The sequence below is a fragment of the Zootoca vivipara genome, chromosome 15, assembly GCF_965207765.1.
Source record: "Zootoca vivipara chromosome 15, rZooViv2.hap1.1, whole genome shotgun sequence".
Taxonomy (NCBI): Eukaryota; Metazoa; Chordata; class Lepidosauria; order Squamata; family Lacertidae; genus Zootoca; species Zootoca vivipara.
The window spans coordinates 12,342,993-12,362,353 of record NC_142598.1 but is presented as its reverse complement, the minus strand read 5'-3'; the positions used below and the strand labels follow the sequence as shown (position 1 = coordinate 12,362,353).

Here is a 19,361-nt window from a genome sequence, read left to right as displayed (position 1 = left end):
TCCACTGCTGGGAGGAGCACCCATTTCATGTATATTTCCTGGTACTAGGGAATGATCCTTGTTCAGACAGCAACAGCATCCGTATATGCACGCGCTCATGGATTTGTGTGTGAAATCCATCTTGTGTGATCTCCCCAATCAGGACCAGGAGAACACAGCTAACTTTCTACAGTAAACATTAGGCTGTCGGTAGGTTAGTGAAGCAGCAGCAGTAAGAGTACTTTAATTTTATGTTACATCACACATTACATTTTGTGTTCTGCCATGCCCGACAGCCACTTGGTGACTTACAACATTTTGACAAAATTCGCTGTCCTATGGCTGTAATAAAGATCTTCTTGTTGTTGTCAAAATTCCTAATGTGCCCTTTTGTCCAGAAAAAGTTGGCAACCCCTGTTCCAATGTGGGCATGACTTTTGACAGCAGTCTGGCATATTCTACAGCTTTTTCAGATTCTTGGCATACACTCATCTCCTCTTTTACATGTGAATATACACATCCCTCATTTTCTCTTTAAAAATAAAAAAATAAACTCTACTACTGCAGACATGTTGGTATATGCCCTAAGTTGGCTGTTTTTGCAACATAAAACGGATTCTGTCAAGGGAAAAATAATGTGTGATCAGCTGGGCAATATTTGACATGCAAAGTAGCTAATTTCTTACATTATCACAACTCCATTTGCCAGCAGGATATGTGAAAAGCATAACAAAGAGAAGATAATTGAATTCCAAAAATAATACATATTCATCAGGAGGCCAACTAGTGGATAATCTTCAGCATAACTGTGCTTTCCACCACTATATAAACCATTGTTATGTTGCCCTTGAATAAGGAATCTGTTTAATTTGTAATAAGGACTGGCTGCAAAGTTGCTAATTTTCTATTTAATGTTGTTCACGCATCTTCAAAAATAAGAACAGTAGGTCAAGGGATTTTGCAGGGATTTTACAAGTGGATGTAACATTATCTTCCCGCTGAATGGATTTGTATTTTACTGGGTTTTCAGTTGTTATTGTGATGGGTTTGTAGGTGCCTGCCGCAGTTTGGTCAGACTCATGTTGGTAGCTTCGAGAACACTGTCCAACCATCTCGTCCTCTGTCGTTCCCTTCTCCTTGTGCCCTCCATCTTTCCCAGCATCAGGGTCTTTTCCAGGGAGTCTTCTCTTCTCATGAGGTGGCCAAAGTATTGGAGCCTCAGCTTCAGGATCTTTCCTTCCAGTGAGCACTCAGGGCTGATTTCCTTAAGAATGGATAGGTTTGATCTTCTTGCAGTCCAAGGGACTCTCAAGAGTCTCCTCCAGCACCATAATTCAAAAGCATCAACTCCTTCATGGATCACTGCCTTGTCGTGGCAAAGGGGCTTGAATAACTCAGAGAAGCTATGAGCAATGCCGTGCAGGGCCACCCAAGACGGACAGGTCATAGCTGAGAGTTTAGACTAAATGTGATCCACCTGGAGAAGGAACTGGCAAACCACTCCAGTATTTTGCCAAGAAATCTCCATGGATAAAGGCATATAAAAAACAACAACTAGATTACAGCATGGAAATCCATCAAGGGCCTTCAGAATAGAACTTCCAATGCTGGTGCAGAAAAAAGTGGGCTGTGTCATACTAAAAACTTCATAGAGATCTAAAATAATAAAACCAGGTCATATGGCAAAGTTCTTATCACAAGGAGTGGCTTATTGGCTAAAAAAAAGTAATCAATGCTACAAGGGCAAAATAATCCCAATCATAAACTGTAAAATAGGTTGTAATTGAAATAGATGCAGAATGCATTATAAAGATTGGCCTTAGTGCAGGCATCCCCAAACTTCGGCCCTCCAGATGTTTTGGACTACAATTCCCATCATCCCTGACCACTGGTCCTCTTAGCTAGGGATCATGGGAGTTGTAGGCCAAAACATCTGGAGGGCCGCAGTTCGGGGATGCCTGCCTTAGTGACTTGGATTATAATTGTACAATTATTGTAATTGTACAATTTCAAAAATGAAATGCCTCATTTAAACACTAGATGGCATTTAAACTATGGTAAAATCAATACAAAGTTAGATTGTTCGCTGAAAATACGAGCACTAATTCATAGCTAGATCTTCTAGCACCTTATAACTTGTTCATTTTGTTTGACAATAAAACAGTCCGGAAAGTAAAAACAACCAGAGATGCAAACAATAAAAGAGCCTTTCCTTCCTTCTACCTCTCTCTCTGTGGCTTCTTCCATGAACATTAATAATGAGCTAAGAGGCTAATCATGTCAGCTTTTTCAACTTCTTTACAGTTGATGTAAGGCAGAGGTGGTTTTAGGGCAGTGCCACTGGCCCCCAGTAAAGGTCTTAAGAGTCCTCCTGCTTCCTTTCCCAAAGCTGGGCAAGTGCTTACTGAGACTTTGAGAAGGAAGCAAGAGGGCTCTAGGATCTCTTACACCTGCTTCCCAAAGCCTGACGCAGAACTTCAGGTCAGGTTCTGTGTCAGGGCCTGAGGCTGGGTTCAGCATCTTCGCTGCTTGCATGACTGGTCTTCCTGAGCCAGCTCCTTCCTCCTCCTTTGTGCCAGGGTTCTGGCTGTTGTTCAGGTTCAGAGTCATGAAATCCAGGATCATGTGCGCTAAATATAAATAATAAATCTGGGCTTGAGCAATCAGGGAAGGTTTGGACAGTGTTTCGATGAAAGATGAGTGCCTTTGAAATTCTCCGTAGAAATAACACTCCGTAGAAGCAAGTGACTGGAAAACATCCCCAGAACAGTTGATCCATTGCAGCAGCATGGCCAAAGATGGAACAGTCCATAGGAGTACAGACCACTGCATAGTAGTGCAGCACCTTAATCACTGCAAATGCTTCTGAGTTTTGTTTGTTCTCTCTCCATCTTGCACCCACCCAGGGGTATAAATAGTAGCTATTATTAGAACAAGAAAGGGGGCTGCTTTTGCCCATTTTGAAGGAAGCATAATTCATGTCTATAAAGTCTGTGGAGTCTGTCAGAGCAAAGCTGCAGGTCAGAGCTGGTACAAAACAAGGAATGTCTCTGCCTGAGGCAGGGAGCATCGATGCCATCACCCTTTTTTTTCACACAGAACCCAGGATGTTTAGTGTTTTACTGTGTCTAATGTAGCATCTGTGCTGGCTGTACCTTGGCCCCAAGCTCCCTCTTCCCTCTGTCTCACTGAGAAAGGGCCATGAGTCCTTCAGATCAAGGAATTTTAGGCAAGGTGACCCTGCAGATTGCCTGTGTGGTGGCTAGAAATCTTTTTTAAAATGGTTAAAAGTTTTCAATAATAAAATACAAAACAATAATGCAGTGTGTATTTACCCATTGTGGCATTACCCTCTTTTATTTAATCCCTGATTGGTAGTTGTCCTTTGTGTGAGCAATATAGGAAAGCAAATGAAGCAGCCAAGGAGTAAAAAGGTACTAAAGCAGCAGCAGCAACAAGGGAGAAACCCCCGTTCATAATTTTCTCCTCCCCACATTGCAACGATAATAATGGCTATAAAGGCAATGCTATTTGAAAAGAGCAATAGAATCATAGAATTATAGAGTTTTAAGGGACCCTAAGGGTTATCTAGTCCAACCCCCCTGCAATGCAGGAATATGCAGGTGGTCCATATGGGGATCAAACCCATGACCTTGACATTATCAGCAGTATGCTCAAATGGAAGGGTTAAAGTGCAAAAGTTGATTTCTAGAAGGGAGCTACAAGTCACTGAGAAGGAAATGATTAGAGCAATCTTATGGGCCAAGAAAACAGTGCAATAGTTTATCTACATCTGAATAAATTTTGCATCTATTTTGGAGCTGTTAAGCAGATGCTCCATCAAAAGTGAATGGAAAAAGTGTGGCTATTCTACAGTACTCCAAATATTTTTGGATGGTGTCTTTGTTTTGGCTGAAATTGAAACTTGCTAACATTCAGCCCAGCTCTCTATGGAGTGCAAGGTTTTGTTTTGTTTTGTTTACCTACAGATATCCATAACATATCCATAACCAAATATTCACTGAAAAGTGAGCTATCCTCTTAAACACTTTACTTACTTGTGCATTTTCAGAGCCCAATTCACTACTGTTTCCTAGGGTTTGCAACAAATCAAATGATTTTGTTCAGTGTAAGCAGTGGGGAACCTTTTTGGCTTGAAGGGCCTGATCCTTATCTATATCAGCCTTGCAGGTCAAAGTTGACAGGTAGGTGGAGCTGCCCACCTGTCAAAATCCCTTGTATGGGGTTTGCACTTGGGAACCACACAACAAAGGACAACTGAGCATATGGAGAACAAAGTGGTTGTTTCTCCCTCACCCACCATTGATAAGGATGGGACAAACAAGGCTGCAATTTGCAAGTGACAGCAGCAAGTAGGACTTCTAGGCTTTGTTGCTTTTGCTTGCAAAAGGCAACTTGATTGGGAAGAGAGAAGCTTAACACTGGGTTCAGGAGTGCCAGACAGCCCTCTTCAGCCCTCAAACCCAACACTTAAAAGTATATATGATATATGGAAATATGTAGTTGGGATTTACTGCAGTATTTTGATGTAGCCTGATATCCTTTTTCTTTTGGCTTCGATTTACATAGCTTCCTTCTCTCATTTAGTTGTGCTAGCCAGCAATCAACTCTGAACATAAATAACGGTATGTGTAATAAATTAGACATTCTTGTACACATCAAACTGTGCAATATATATCACATTTGAACAAATTTTTAGCTCTCTGAGTAACTCAAAACTTGTTTGCACTCAGATAGGAAAGCTGTTGTAAAGATCAAGTGTCTCAGCTCTGCAAAGCCTTGTTCTGTGTTGTTTATATGCTGTGATTTGATATATTGCTACTATTTGCATGTCATTCTTTGTGCTGGAACTCTTGAGTTATTCTTGCATGTGAAGGGAAGTATTTTAATTTATTTTGGTCTTGGATGTTTGTTCCCAAGTCCATTTCTATGTGCACTTGCTATGAATCAGTTCTAATTTTTCTAGAGCAGCATTTGTTACAACTTTAGCACACTACTTTAATTATCTAGCTACATACCAGAGACATTATAGAATCAAACTCTGAACAAAGCATTATTTGCCCATATAGAAAACTAACTGAGACGGTCCCTTGATGCAAGTATATCTATTTAACATTGGCCAACGAAGTTTGGAGGAGATGACACACATATCCTGTGAGGGGAGTTGCTGATATGAATTAGGTGTGTAGGAGTCATGTTACTCTCAGGTAGAAGGAGAGTGTGTTCAGGGGGTATTCAGGGTCATGTGCTTAGCCCCATGCTCAAACTTATACTGCTTTTCCTGCTCCCACCATTACTGTCATTGCATTCAGCATAATGCCTGAAATAGGGAGCCTTCTCTATGCATAGAGAAGCTGCATGACTTAGAGTGTGAGACTAAATCAGAGCTGTTCTTAACCTGAGCTACCACTTTAGCTAATGGGGCCTACCACTGCTGCTGCGCCACCGCCGCCCGATTTCTGTTCTCATCCTGAAGCAAAGATCTTAACCTGAGGTACTATTTCTGGGTTAGCGGAATCTGTAACCTGAAGTGTCTGTAACCTGAGGAACCACTGTACACACACACCTGACAGACCACAGGTACAAACAAACGCCTCCCCCCTTTTCACTCACACATTCACACAAGTAGGACTTATGCATCCAAAACATACCATATTCAGGCAAGATTAAGATTGGTTGAAACCTTGGAGCTATACTAATTTTCGGGGATGAAAATATAGAGAGAGTGGCCCGTCCTTTATAAGCATTGTGGAGTTGAGAATGCATTTCATATGAGAGAAGTCTCATCGTTTGTTTCCATCCTATTAAAAAAATGGTCAGAATCCAGACAAATACAAGCATTTATATGTCAGTCTGATGTCAATGGAAGACATGTAAGCACACATTAATGCACCAACTGGAAGAATTTAAATGTGCTTAACTGTGGCTGAGTTGCGCTATGTGCTTTGTACTAAAGTTTAATGATATCTGCTGTTTCTGTGCACCGAGAAATATGTAACTCAGTATTTTTTAAAAATTTTTAACTTTCTGCATTCTAAACTGTGCCCCAAGGAAAGTTGGATTTTATACTATGTATTAAATAAGCAAATTAATATATTTGTATATTTTCTCTTATGCATAATGTATTCTGCAATGTTTGCTGTTTTTACATAATTCAGGCCCCTCTTCCATCTACTAGAATTATTATTCAGATTGGTCCTTCCTCCTGGCTTCTGAGATTTCAGAAAGAAATTATATGTTCAATGTCATGTTCTGAGCTCTTCCTGCACTCCTGTGGAATTGTGGCATAACTCCAAAGCAAAGTAAAGGACAGTAAAAACAACAACAACAATGTGATTCAGGAATTTTGCAGTTTTGGTAAGGTTCATTCTGGGTTCCATCTTAGGGAGAGGTTTTACTTATGTAGAATTATTACTGGAGTTTTGAGTCACAGAAGAATATACGAGGTCTGAAATTACAGGATACAAAACAAGCAATGTAGTATTCTGTATGAATAATATTTAGAAGAAGACACAGAGATTTTGCCTGTTCTCTCTTCCAAAAATGGAAAGATAATAAAGGGGGGGGGATTCTAATGGGGAATTGATTATTCCCTTCTATTCAGACTGCATAGCATTGCAGCAGTGCAAAAACAGGGATGATACATTGAATGCTTTCACAATACAACAATAAGCTCTCATTATGCTATTGAAGAAATGAATTATACGTTTTACTCCTCTTTCACTACCGAATCCACAATGAGAACAAGATAGTGTAATTAAATGCTACCTTATGCATTGTGAAATACTCCCAGACATTTCAATATGCTGTTCATTTCAATATTTTAACAGTACCCTGATAATGTATGAAAATTAAAGCAGACAAGAAAAGACCAGAACCTTACATCTATTTCTAATCTCTACACAAAAATGTTCTAGCACATCATTCGGGGTGCAGGTCTTATATTATCTCTCTTGCCTTCTATACATGCTTGGATTTTCTATTTGCAAGGACTCTTGCTAGTGTTTCTGACTGACACAGAACAGCATTTGCTGCAACCTCAGAGCTACTTTTTGCAGCAATCCCATTTACCAATCTGCCTTCACCACACCTTTCTCAACATTACAAGGAGTAGAGCACCTATCAGCTTTGCATAGCACTTTACTATAATCCTCCACTCTTCTCCTATGATATTACTGACATTCTGGATTTACACATTGTGGCACAGCAGGCTGTCCACTTCTGCATATTAAGCCACCTCTCTCCTCCTGCCTCAGTGGCTGACTCTTACCCAAGGGCTCTGACATTCAAACTATTCTCATCAGAAGCAGGAACAGAGAGGCACAAGGGGACCTGGACAAATGTTGGATACTGGATATTCTAAAGCAGGGCTTGGGAACTGCTGGTGGCAAGGAAAAATCTAGGTATATAGAAAGGAGGCTTCCTGGTTGCCAAGATCCAAGTTTGGGGCAAGTACACTTTGGTGAGAGAACCCAAAGAGATTTTAAAACACAAAATAGGCAGCAAAGCAAGTCATGGAAACAGACCTTTAAAATATGTCCTTGTGAGTTCCAAAATTCTTGCCTTAACATAGGAAAAGGCCACACGATTGGTAAGTTAAAAATGATTTACTTACAAACTCTCCAAAGGTCAAATTCATGTGTTTTTCCATACAGCATTCAGAAAGAGTTGCACAGGCAGTAAAATTTGGCTTAGCTACAGTGGTGTAGCTTCCTAAATTGTTGGTATTGGAATACAGTAATGGCTCGTAAGAGCCATGTGGTCTGAGCTGTAGCAACCCACTCAAAACCTCTTCTTCTTAGGTAGGCTGGGAGAGAACAGTAGGCTTGTTTACCTAGTTCCTCCAAAGGTGAGCTGAGCCTGGCAGGACAGCTTACTATTTGGTCTAAAACCTTTCATGCATTAATTAGACAAGTATGTTGGTTATGTGTGTCTGGTTATCACACAGGAACCTTATGTCAGGGTTAAAAGCATCCTTCCGGGTACTTTTCAGTTACTGCACAGCTGTCTCCCACTAAGGGTAAGGATCTTTACAACTGGCCTTTTGGGAACAGTTTAGGAATACAAAGCTTTCAATGGTCTAGCCATTTGATGCATCCACATGAGGGTTTTGTTTTGTTTTAAAATACATTTGAGACACAGTCTCCCTTAATTTCCTGCAGCATGGGAGAAAGTTTAAGCCTTTCTACACCAGCCATGATCCTGAAAAGGATCGCCCCCTCTCCACACATACAGAGACTTAGAGCAGCAATTATCAACAGACAAAAAGCTTCCATTGGAAAATACCTGTTTCTCCCCACTGGGTCTCTTGTGGTTTAGCAGCAGCTCAACAGCTCCAACTACCTCTTTCCTGATGGCATGCAGCAAAGCATCCCCAACATAGACGTTAAAGTTCAAAAGTAGCTCTATGAGCTCCAGGTTCTCATTTTCTATTGCAATAAGAAGAGCTGTTCTTCCAAGGGGGTCAATGCAATTAATATTGATCTTGAAATATATCTCTGCTTCTTCCAGAGCTTGCTTCACACTGGCATAATCTCCTTTCTCCACAGCATTCAAATAGGCTTTCTCGGGAGGTGAGAGTTCAGACTCAGCTCGTACAATGCGTAGCGGGATTCGATCTCGGTAAGGGGCATTGACGCTTCTTCTATAATAGAACTGGGCCATAGCTCACACCAGCCTAACCATGTCTTTCTGCAATAGAAAAGGGAACACCCATCAGTTAAACATTCCTGGAACACAATATTGCAAGTACACCATTATTATAGCAATGGAATTTCACAGAAATGGCTGCGTTCATGTTTAGCAACAGGAAGACGAAAAACTGCATAAATACTTAGATCAAAGAAGCTTAACTGGTTTTTATTAATTTATGCACTGTACTTTACTATCAGTTAAAATCTTATATTTAATCCTGGTTTTTTCCCCTGCCATATAAATTTTGAAAGCACCTTTTGCAAATCTTTAAAGCAATAATAGATGAATTAATATGATTTAATTGAATGCACATAATAGACCAAAGACAGCCAGAGAGCTTAACCAAGAATAGTGTTTGATAAGTATTATACAAAGAGTTAACTCAGGTGGCCTTTGCCTGAAAATACAAACATTTTTTTGCAAAGAAAAATTCAGAGCCAAACAAAAGCCCAAGTCTTACACCATGTAGTCAATATTTGCAGCATAAGGGCATTCAAGCATTGCTAGGTTGCTCCATATTGTAGTTTAGGATTCTGTTGGGAAGCACTTGAAATCATTTCATTAATGTACTGAAAAATCTATTGACTGGTACTGATGTTGTTGCTCTAAAGTTATATCCTTTAAAGTTGGCCTTGTTAAAAGGAAAGCACCTGGCCATTACCACAGTAACCTTTCTTTCCTCAAATTCTGTGTAGTCTCAGGGCAATATTTTTACCTAAAAATAAAGACTGAAAATAAAATAATTCTGAAACATTTTGCTTGCATCTCAAAAGCAAAGGAAGCTTGTTATGATTTTGCTCTCCTTCGTTCCCCCAGGTGTCATTTTTTAAATGAAACCATAGAATGAAGTTGAAAGACTAATATAATAGAAAGATGGGCCTAAACTCAAACCAAACTCCACAATAATAATTTTCTTGTTTAGAATAAAAAACAGGTGTGTGTGCAGCAGGGATCTCTGAACTGTGCAGTGTTTTAAATGAAAAGGTTACTATTATTGTCATTTTTGAATGATCAATCTTACACATTTTCAAAAACATTATTGGCCATTTAAAACAAAACAATTTGGGACTCTTAAGTGGCCATGATATCTTGCAGAACATCTGTTGAAAGGGTGAGAGAGACTGTGCAGTAAGGTGAATCCGTGGTAATGTTAATGCAAGGAAATACTATAGCTTAGAATATGTCCTTTTTACTGTGAGTTCCTTCTGCAGCATCTTCCATCACATTTCTAACTTACCACTACGCATTCTCTTACAGCTTTCAGAATACCCAGTACTAATCACAATTACAGAATAGTTTTTCATGATACCCCAACTTTTTTTGTTGAACCCTTTAGACTACATTGCACATACTCATACACTATTATACCAATCTCTTCCTTTCATCCATCAATTGCCTTTGTTATCTCCCTTCTTTCAATATTCAAAACACCACGCACACTGATGATACTGTATAAGAAAGAACACTTGCATTGCCTTAGGAAGGACTGCAGTTTGGGACTAATGCAGACCATTTCAGATAGGGAAATAAGTCTACAAGGAAGACCCTGTGAATGGCATGCCCCCACAATTGTTCCATCTTGATTTTAATGCTAAAAAAATGCCAAGTTCATATCAGTAGAGAGAGGCATGAGCCTGCAATGACCTTTATAGAACACAACTGGATACACCATGTTCATTACCAAGGAAGCAGTCTGAGTTTGGTATAAGGGTCCTTAAAGGCAAGCCGCCTAGATCATTCATTCCCCTGCACTGGAGCTACAACCTGAATCCATTTTTGTCATACAGCCATGTAAAGGGATTTATTCTTGCCCCCTACACTGTGTAAGAAGACTCAAAAGACACCATATTGGTGAAAATGTTATATTTAATGTTGTATGACAATTAGAATATCTGCAAACTAACTAGCCAATTAAGTACCGTAAGTGTGGGCAGGTGTTGTTAACTCACAAATCTGAGGGAAACATCTGCATTTTGTGGCTGCCTGTCAATGATTGGGATAAACATCCCTTCTTGCTAAGAGAACCCTGGATGCATGAGCTGAGCCCAATGTAGCTTGCATTTCTTTTTTAGACCCTAACTTATACACACATGTAGCATGACACCAAAATGGTCTAGGTACGAGAGGAAAATTCCCTTTGACTCTTGACTCAGGAATGACTCAGAGGGATGGGAATTGAAGGCATTGTATCACATTGGTTCCACTCCTACCTGCAGGGTCATACCAGTAAATAGTACTAGGAGATTGTTGCTTGGTTCTGTGCCTTTTGAGCTGTGGGCTCCCATACGGGTCCATTTTCTCTCCTATGCTATTCAACAGCTATATGAAACTGTTATCTGTCATCTGTGGATTTGGAACATGGTGCCATCAACATATTGATGACATGTAGCTCTTTCTCTCTCCGTTTAATTCGAATCAGGAGAGGCTTGGAAGGTGTTGGACCAGTGCCTGGAAGCAGTGAAGCTCTGGAAGGGAACGAATAAAATGAGGCTGAATCCTGGTCCTGTGGGTGGTTCCTGCGTGGAGAAGCTACACTTCCCCTGAAGGAACAGGATCATAGTACTCCTGGATTCCAGTTAGTCACTGGAGTCTCAAGTGGCTTCTGTGGTCAGGAGTGCTTATGCCAGCTTAGGCTGTTTCCCCAGTTTTGGTCGTTCCTGGACCAGTATAGGCTGGCCTCAGCTGTCCACGCTCTAGTGACTTCTCGATTAAAGGTAAAGGTAAAGGGACCCCTGACCGTTAGGTCCAGTCGTGACCGACTCTGGGGTTGCGCGCTCATCTCGCATTATTGGCCGAGGGAGCCGGCGTATAGCTTCCAGGTCATGTGGCCAGCATGACAAAGCCGCTTCTGGCAAACCAGAGCAGCACATGGAAACGCCGTTTACCTTCCCGCTGTAGCGGTTCCTATTTATCTATTTGCATTTTGACGTGCTTTCGAACTGCTAGGTTGGCAGGAGCTGGGACTTCTCGATTAGGCTACTTAAATGGGCTCTATGTGAAACCACCCTTTTAGACAGTCTGGAAGCTGCCTCTTGTACAGAATGTGGCTGCTAGGTGGGTAAATAGGGCAACCCAATGGGACCATGTGTCACCTTTCAGTTTAGTAAGGTGCTAACATGCTCTACAGGGAGCTGGCTTCTGGCACCAGGCCAACTGGCAGACCAACTCTGTGCCACAAAGATGTCTGCAAATGTGACATAAAGGTGGGCAACCTTCATCAACCTTGCCATGTGGGAATCCCTTGCAGAAGACCACAGTGCCTGGAAACAGGCAGTCAAGTCATGTATGCATAGCAGTTACCAGAGGAGGAATGACCACTGGGAGGAGCGCAGAGAGAAGAAACACCAGAGTGCATCTACAGCAGCACAAACGGATGCCTTCATCTGCCCCAGTCATAACGAAACTTTTCTCTCCCATAGTGGTCTCTACAGCCACAGTAGGCGCTGCAACCTTCCAACAGCTTGACCTCACCCCCAAAGATGCACCCCATTCACTGTGTCCCAAGACAGACAGGTGCCAAGAACATAACAGTTTGTAAAACTGCAATGTTTAAGTGTCTACAGCAGGTATCCCCAAACTCGGCCCTCCAGATGTTTTGGGACTACAACTCCCATCATCCCTAGCTAATAAGATCAGTGGTCGGGGATAATGGAAATTGTAGTCCCAAAACGTCTGGAGGGCAGAGTTTGGGGATGCCTGGTCTACAGTATCTTTACAAGGGAAAAGGACAGGGAGAAAACCAGAACAACTTGGTCACACCCCTGTGACTTCCTAGCAGCCCCACTAGCTGTCACTAGTCGTATGACATCTCCATTTTAATTGTGCTTTAATAATGGCAGAAAAGCAAGGCCTTAGCTTCACTAAAGGGCTACATTATAGAAGCACTCTTAAAGTTAAAAAATCTAAAAGACAGTGATTGTATTGTACAAAATGATAGTTTGCACATATTCAAAGCTGCCACGTTATCCCTTTTTTAAAGGGATTTTCCCTTATGCTGAATAGGCTTCCTCGCGAGAAAAGGGAAAACTTGGCAGCTATGCATATTGCAAAATAAAATGGCTTTGTAAATCCTGGCAGACCTCATTAAATCAATAACTAAATTGCAAGCAAGTCCCTCAGCTGCAGTTAACAGAACTCACACATCAGGGTGGAGTTGGAGAGTTCTTATTTTGTAAATAAACAAATGGGGTTTGTTATTAATAATAATTTGGAAGTTTTCAGAAGTGGTTACATTTTAACTCTGCGAAAGAATCAGTCTGGAAAAAAGTAATTTTTGTCTAAAAGTGTTATGTGTGTGTGTGCGCGCGTGCAAAAGGAATTTAGTGTATTTGATTTTATCATTAGTGAAAATGATCTATTTTAACAGCTGGTCAAACTTTTCGGTGCCAAAATTTTAATGACAAATTGTGACATTTTCTTTCAAATATTATATGCATTTTTTTCAGCTTTGCAGATGGTTAGTGACTGCATAATACACAAATCATTAAATCATTCTAACCAGCATTTGAAACCTGTTAAAATATGCTAAAATGGCAAACTTTCAAAAGATACTCATCTCTTATTAAATATACAGTCAGGTCCAAAGAGATTTATCACTATTATTCTAAACCATCTAATTTGTTGGAAAGTAACCTGATAGGACATAAAGTAGGATAGGCAACCCAATGCCACTGAACTTCACATGATCACATATTCAAGTAATTTCCCCCTGCTATGTGTTTAAGTATGGGACCCAGGTGGCGCTGTGGTTAAACCACTGAGCCTAGGACTTGCTGATCAGAAGGTCGGCGGTTCGAATCCCTGTGACGGGGTGAGCTCCCGTTGCTTGGTCCCAGCTCCTGCCAACCTAGCAGTTCGAAAGCACGTCAAAATGCAAGTAGATAAATAGGAACCGCTACAGCGGGAAGGTAAACGGCGTTTCCATGTGCTGCTCTGGTTTGCCAGAAGCGGCTTTGTCATGCTGGCCACATGACCTGGAAGCTATACACCGGCTCCCTCGGCCAATAATGCGAGATGAGCGCGCAACCCCAGAGTCGGTCACGACTGGACCTAATGGTCAGGGGTCCCTTTACCTTTACCTTTTATGTGTTTAAGTCTCTTTTCCACACACAGTTCTTAATTCTTTCAGCTCAGTTCTACTACCTACATGTCCAAGACATGCTATTGAGGGCAAGTAAACTCAAGCAAAACTAGCCTTGTGGGTAGATGGTTCCCAAGTTTGAGACAGGTCAGCTACTTGTTCTGGACAGGGTTGCATTCTCCCTGAAGGACCAGACATGTCACTTGAGATTAATCTCCTGGATTAATCTTTGTTGCCTGAGGTCCAGGTGGCCTCAATAGCTTAGAGTGCCTTTTACCAGCTTTGTTTGGTATGCCAGCAATTACCATTTATGAATAAGGCTCATTCAGCCACAGTGGTTCATATATTGGTAACCCCTATAAAGAGTATTAAGGGACCCAGGTGGTGCTGTGGTTAAACCACTGAGCCTAGGGCTTGCTGATCAGAAGGTCGGCGGTTCGAATCCCTGTGACGGGGTGAGCTCCCGTTGCTCGGTCCCAGCTCCTGCCAACCTAGCATTTCGAAAGCATGTCAAAATGCAAGTAGATAAATAGGAACCGCTACAGCGGGAAGGTAAACGGCGTTTCCATGTGCTGCTCTGGTTTGCCAGAAGCAGCTTTGTCATGCTGGCCACATGACCTGGAAGCTATACGCCGGCTCCCTCGGCCAATAATGCGAGATGAGCGCGCAACCCCAGAGTCGGTCATGACTGGACCTAATGGTCAGGGGTCCCTTTACCTTTACCTTTATAAAGAGTATTAAAGGTAAAGGGACAATTAGGTCCAGTCGTGGAGAATTTTGGGGTTGCGGCGCTCATCTCGCTTTACTGGCCGAGGGAGCCGGCGTACAGTAGTCATGTGGCCAGCATGACTAAGCCACTTCTGGCGAACCAGAGCAGCACATGGAAACACCGTTTACCTTTCTGCCGGAGCAGTACCTATTTATCTACTTGCACTTTGACGTGCTTTCGAACTGCTAGGTTGGCAGGAGCAGGGACCGTCGTGAGGATTCAAACCGCCGACCTTCTGATCAGCAAGCCCTAGGCTCTGTGGTTTAACCCACAGCGTATTAGGAGCTGCTAAAAGGCTCCCATTTTGAAACAGCTTTCTTTTTCCTGCAATGGGATTTCCTCTTTTTTGTTCCCCCTTGCTTTTTTTGTTTGGATGTACCGTGTTTCCCACATTTTAAGACACCGTCTTATATTTATTTTACCCAAGAAAATAAGCCTATGGCTTATTTTCGGGGGGGTGTCTTTTTAATTTTTTTTTAACTGTAATTACGGCAGCCAGCGTTGCTGCTGCTGGGTTCCGGAGGCAGCCTGCAGGGTCGGTGCCCAGCTGCGCCGGTGCTGGACACTGGAGAGAGCAGGAGACTGAGCAGCCACTGCGGCATCGCGCTGCCAGAGACTCGCAGCCACTGAGGAGCTTGCGGCGCCGGGGCTTGCGGGCGGCTCTCGCCTTTCCGCCCTTTCTCCTGCTCCCGGGGGAGACGTGGCTTCTATTCCCCATTGCCAAGGAAACAGCCCGGGGGAGAGACGCCAGAGCTGAGGCGCCCCCCGCCCGCGGATCCCACGTGCCGCCGAAAACGGCAATGCTTAGGGCCCCCCACTCCTCGCCCGAAGTGGAGTAAGGCCCCCCGAGCGGTCCAGGGCTTGCTTCCGAATGCGCAGGGACAGGACTGCGCTGTTAAACTCTTTGCAAACTCCTTGCCCAAAAGAAAGCTGTCCTGCAGAGTGCCGGATCGAGGAGCCGGTCTGCAGAGTCAGCGCCCAGCAGCGCGGCGCTGGATTGAGGAGGCGGTGCTTCGTGCGGAGCTGCTGGGCGCCGACCCGGCAGGCCGCTTCCTCGATCTGGCGGCCTCCCGGGTTGGCGCCCAGCAGCGCCGCGCGGAGCACCGCCGGTCTGTAGAGTCAGCGCCCAGCAGCACGGCGCTGGATTGAGGAGGCGGTGCTTCGTGCGGAGCTGCTGGGCGCCGACCCGGCAGGCCGCTTCCTCGATCCGGTGCTCCGCACGGCGCTGCTGGGCGCCCACCCGGGAGGCCGCCGGATCGAGGAAGCGGCCTGCCGGGTCGGCGCCCAGCAGCTCCGCACGAAGCACCGCCTCCTCAATCCAGCGCCGCGCTGCTGGGCGCTGACTCTGCAGACCGGCTCCTCGATCCGGCACTCTGCAGGACAGCTTTCTTTTGGGCAAGGAGTTTGCAAAGAGTTTAACAGCGCAGTCCTGTCCCTGCGCATTCGGAAGCAAGCCCTGGACCGCTCGGGGGGCCTTACTCCACTTCGGGCGAGGAGTGGGGGGCCCTAAGCATTGCCGTTTTCGGCGGCACGTGGGATCCGCGGGCGGGGGGCGCCTCAGCTCTGGCGTCTCTCCCCCGGGCTGTTTCCTTGGCAATGGGGAATAGAAGCCACGTCTCCCCCGGGAGCAGGAGAAAGGGCGGCAAGGCGAGAGCCGCCTGCAAGCCCCGGCGCCGCAAGCTCCTCAGTGGCTGCGAGTCTCTGGCAGCGCAATGCCACAGTGGCTGCTCAGTCTCCTCTCTCCCATGCCCAGCGCTGCTGGGAGCCGACCCTGCAGGCATGGCTTATTTTCGGGGTATGTCTTATATTTTACAAAGGCTTTAAAATCCTGCCATGGCTTATATTATGACTCCGTCTTAAAAAGGGGGAAACACGGTAATTACCTATTCTCCACAAAGGCTCAGTTGGCAGAGGCTAGCACAGTTGCCTTCAAAAAAGTTGTGCACCTGGGATCCCTACAGTGCTCCTATGTATAAGGAACCTGACTTTGAATTTTCAAAGATTTAGGTCTTTTCTCAGGCACCAGGGCCTTTTTTTGGACTAAGGAACCACTTGCCACTTAGGAGCTGTGAGATAGTGGGGTAACTAACAACAGTTGTGTAAAATGGGCTGTATCACAACTTCTGCTCAGCTAGCCACTTCACTCTTTAATTTATGAATGCTGCTTTGAAACTTGTGTTATCTTACAGGGTATTTCGGGTTTTGCCCCTCTGAAGCTATGTGGGAATTGCATGCTTTGCTTATTCAAAGGAGTCTTATACACTCCAGGCACCTGCCTTGATTCACTGGAATCTTTTAATTGAATTTTGTGTTCAATTGCTCTATTTTTTTCAAAAGTTAGTGCCTCTTAATGATTAGATTTTAGCCAGGTCATCCAAGACTGGGCTAGACTGATCTTCTACCCTGCTGCTGAGGTTTCTTTCTTTTTGCTGCTGCAGAGTCAATAATGAACCCTTCTGTTACCTGTGGATTTTATTTCTGTTTTATCTTAAATTTCTAGCTTTTTATCAAAGTGGGGACAACCATCTGGCTTTGACCATCCATTTTTTACCACCCTAAAACCTGGTTTTTAGAGTAAAATTTATTTATTTATTTATTTAATAAAATTTATACATTGTTTGGTTTTTTAAAACCCCAAAACAGAAAGTGGCTTACAAAAATATTGAATTTGCAGTTCCTTTCCTCCCCACTCCAAAGCTTTCTTGGCCTATAATTAAACTGTTTCTCTCTGATATCTGAGTGAGGAAAATGAGATGGGATGACAAGTATATACTGAACTGTGAAACCAAAGTAGCAAGAGTGGCTGCAATTCCAACCTCACTTGCTAGGACCAAACCCCACTAAATATAATAGGACTTAATTCTGAGTAGACATAGTTAGGTTGCAGCCGTAGTTAGATTTGTGATGGGCCATTAGCCACTTTATGAACTCTGAAAGTGAACATGCCAGGAAGTTAATCCAAATATCTGTTGATGTCTGAGACAAGCCTGTCTATTTTAACTATTCATTAATAAGACATATATTTCTGCATCAGAAAATGATGAAACAAAACATGGACTTGTGCAAATTAAAGCAACTGCAGTGGAGTCAAATATACCAGATGAAAGTGCAAATGAATATCATAATGGATTGAGGCTTGTCCGTACATCCCTAAACTCAGCAGAACAAAGAATATAACCATATTTTTTAAAACAAATGAAATCTGAAGTAGCAAATAAAAAGAGTCATCCTCCACCCACCCACAGAAAACCTTCATGAAATAAAATAGTAGTGCTGATTTCACAAGAGTGCTACTGCTGGTGGGTGGGAAGAAGAGAGATGAATACGGTATGTTTTTATGTCTATATGCTAGTTTTGTCACATGTGGCTCTTTTCTGTTGTTGTCTTTATAGTATAAGATAATTGTTTTTGTGTGGCACCACTTAATCTTCTTTTGCCCATGTCGTGGTATAAGTGGATTTTGGAATTGAAATCAAGCTCCCATCCTCAAACAGCATTATCAGCACAAGTTTGGTCCTTTAGTGACTGGGTCGTGGGAGTTAAGCAGGATTTCAGAGTGGTGGCACACAGTAGAGCCAATACTGAGCAAATGCTTTCCTAAACATTATTGTCCCAATTCAGCATGAAGCTTTCGAATGCAAGCCACTTTAAAATGAACAGGATCGACACATGAGCCAAGCATAGTTCTGAATAGTTTCAGTAGAGTTGGTGCAGAAGTATTTCCAGTTAGACTGTTCTTTGACAAATGGCAAGCTATAACAAATCAAAACTTTTTCTTATAAGCAAGTTTTGGCTGGTGTCAAGATTATATTTGCTTTGAATAAATAAGAAGCACAGAAAGAACTGCTGCAATGAAAATAATACTTTACCTCTAAACAATCTTTATCCCCACCGCTGTTAATGAATGCACCCTGAACCTATTTTTTTTTTACAGTCAGAAAAATATTCTCTGGGCTTGAAGCCCTATTCTAATTCTGTGGAATAACTCAGAGATACCAAGAGCTTCCCGCAAGTCATTGCAGGGGCTGCTTTCTTCTAAAGAAGCCTGTCTTAACTCTCTGTCAGGGCTGGCCTGACTTCACAAGCAATACAAGCTTTTTGTTTGGAGAGCAGCAATGTATCAGGGATTCTAACGAAAGAGGATGAAATACAAGAAGTTCACCCAGAATCTATTGAATTCATCAGATGAGTAGTACATTGCCCAGGCTCTTCTTCTGCAACCTTCTACAGTACTTTTATTCTGCAAGTGGTTGTCATCAGCAAGGGCAAGCAACTGGAAGTTTGCTCACTCTGCAACTACTCAACCGCTACTTAGCAGCAATTCCACAGAGCTGCAAAACGTAAGGTTCTGTTTTAAGATCAGTTAAAGTCTAGACCATTTTTGGTGGGGGGAACCCAGAGAAGCAGACCCTTGCCTTTCCGGAGGAGCTTCAACTGCCCACATCCCCATTCAATCATCATCAACTGTCCACTCTGCTAACAAAAATTCTCATTAAAACTGACCTAAATCCCTTCTTCAAAATTCTGGTAAATGGACTTTGGTGAAGCCCAGTAGTTGAGCCACAAGTTCTTAAATCGCATAAATCCCCAGGCCCTGATGGGTTTACAAGTGAGGTTTACGTATATTTTGGTGATGTTGCCTTATATCTGGTGCACCTCCTTAATGGGATCCAGGACAGTGTCCAATTTTCTGTTATGTGGACACAATCGAGGATCACCCCCCGAGGATGGAATCCTCAGTATTAACAGTATTAAATAATGATTATAAAATCATATTAATTTTAATAACTCAATTTAAATGCCATATAACTGGAATTC

At 42.9% G+C, this 19,361-nt stretch overlaps 1 protein-coding gene across 2 annotated transcripts in view; it reads right to left on the bottom strand.

Moving 5' to 3' along the window:
• Positions 1 to 19,361, bottom strand: part of TRPC4 (transient receptor potential cation channel subfamily C member 4) — a 67,211-nt gene that overhangs the window by 42,557 nt on the left and 5,293 nt on the right. For both annotated transcript variants that reach the window (XM_035097403.3, XM_088658427.1), the window contains exon 2: positions 8,287 to 8,691. In XM_035097403.3, the coding sequence (XP_034953294.2) occupies positions 8,287 to 8,664 (378 nt within the window). In that variant the 5' untranslated portion in view covers positions 8,665 to 8,691. The remainder of the gene's footprint in view (positions 1 to 8,286; positions 8,692 to 19,361) is intronic.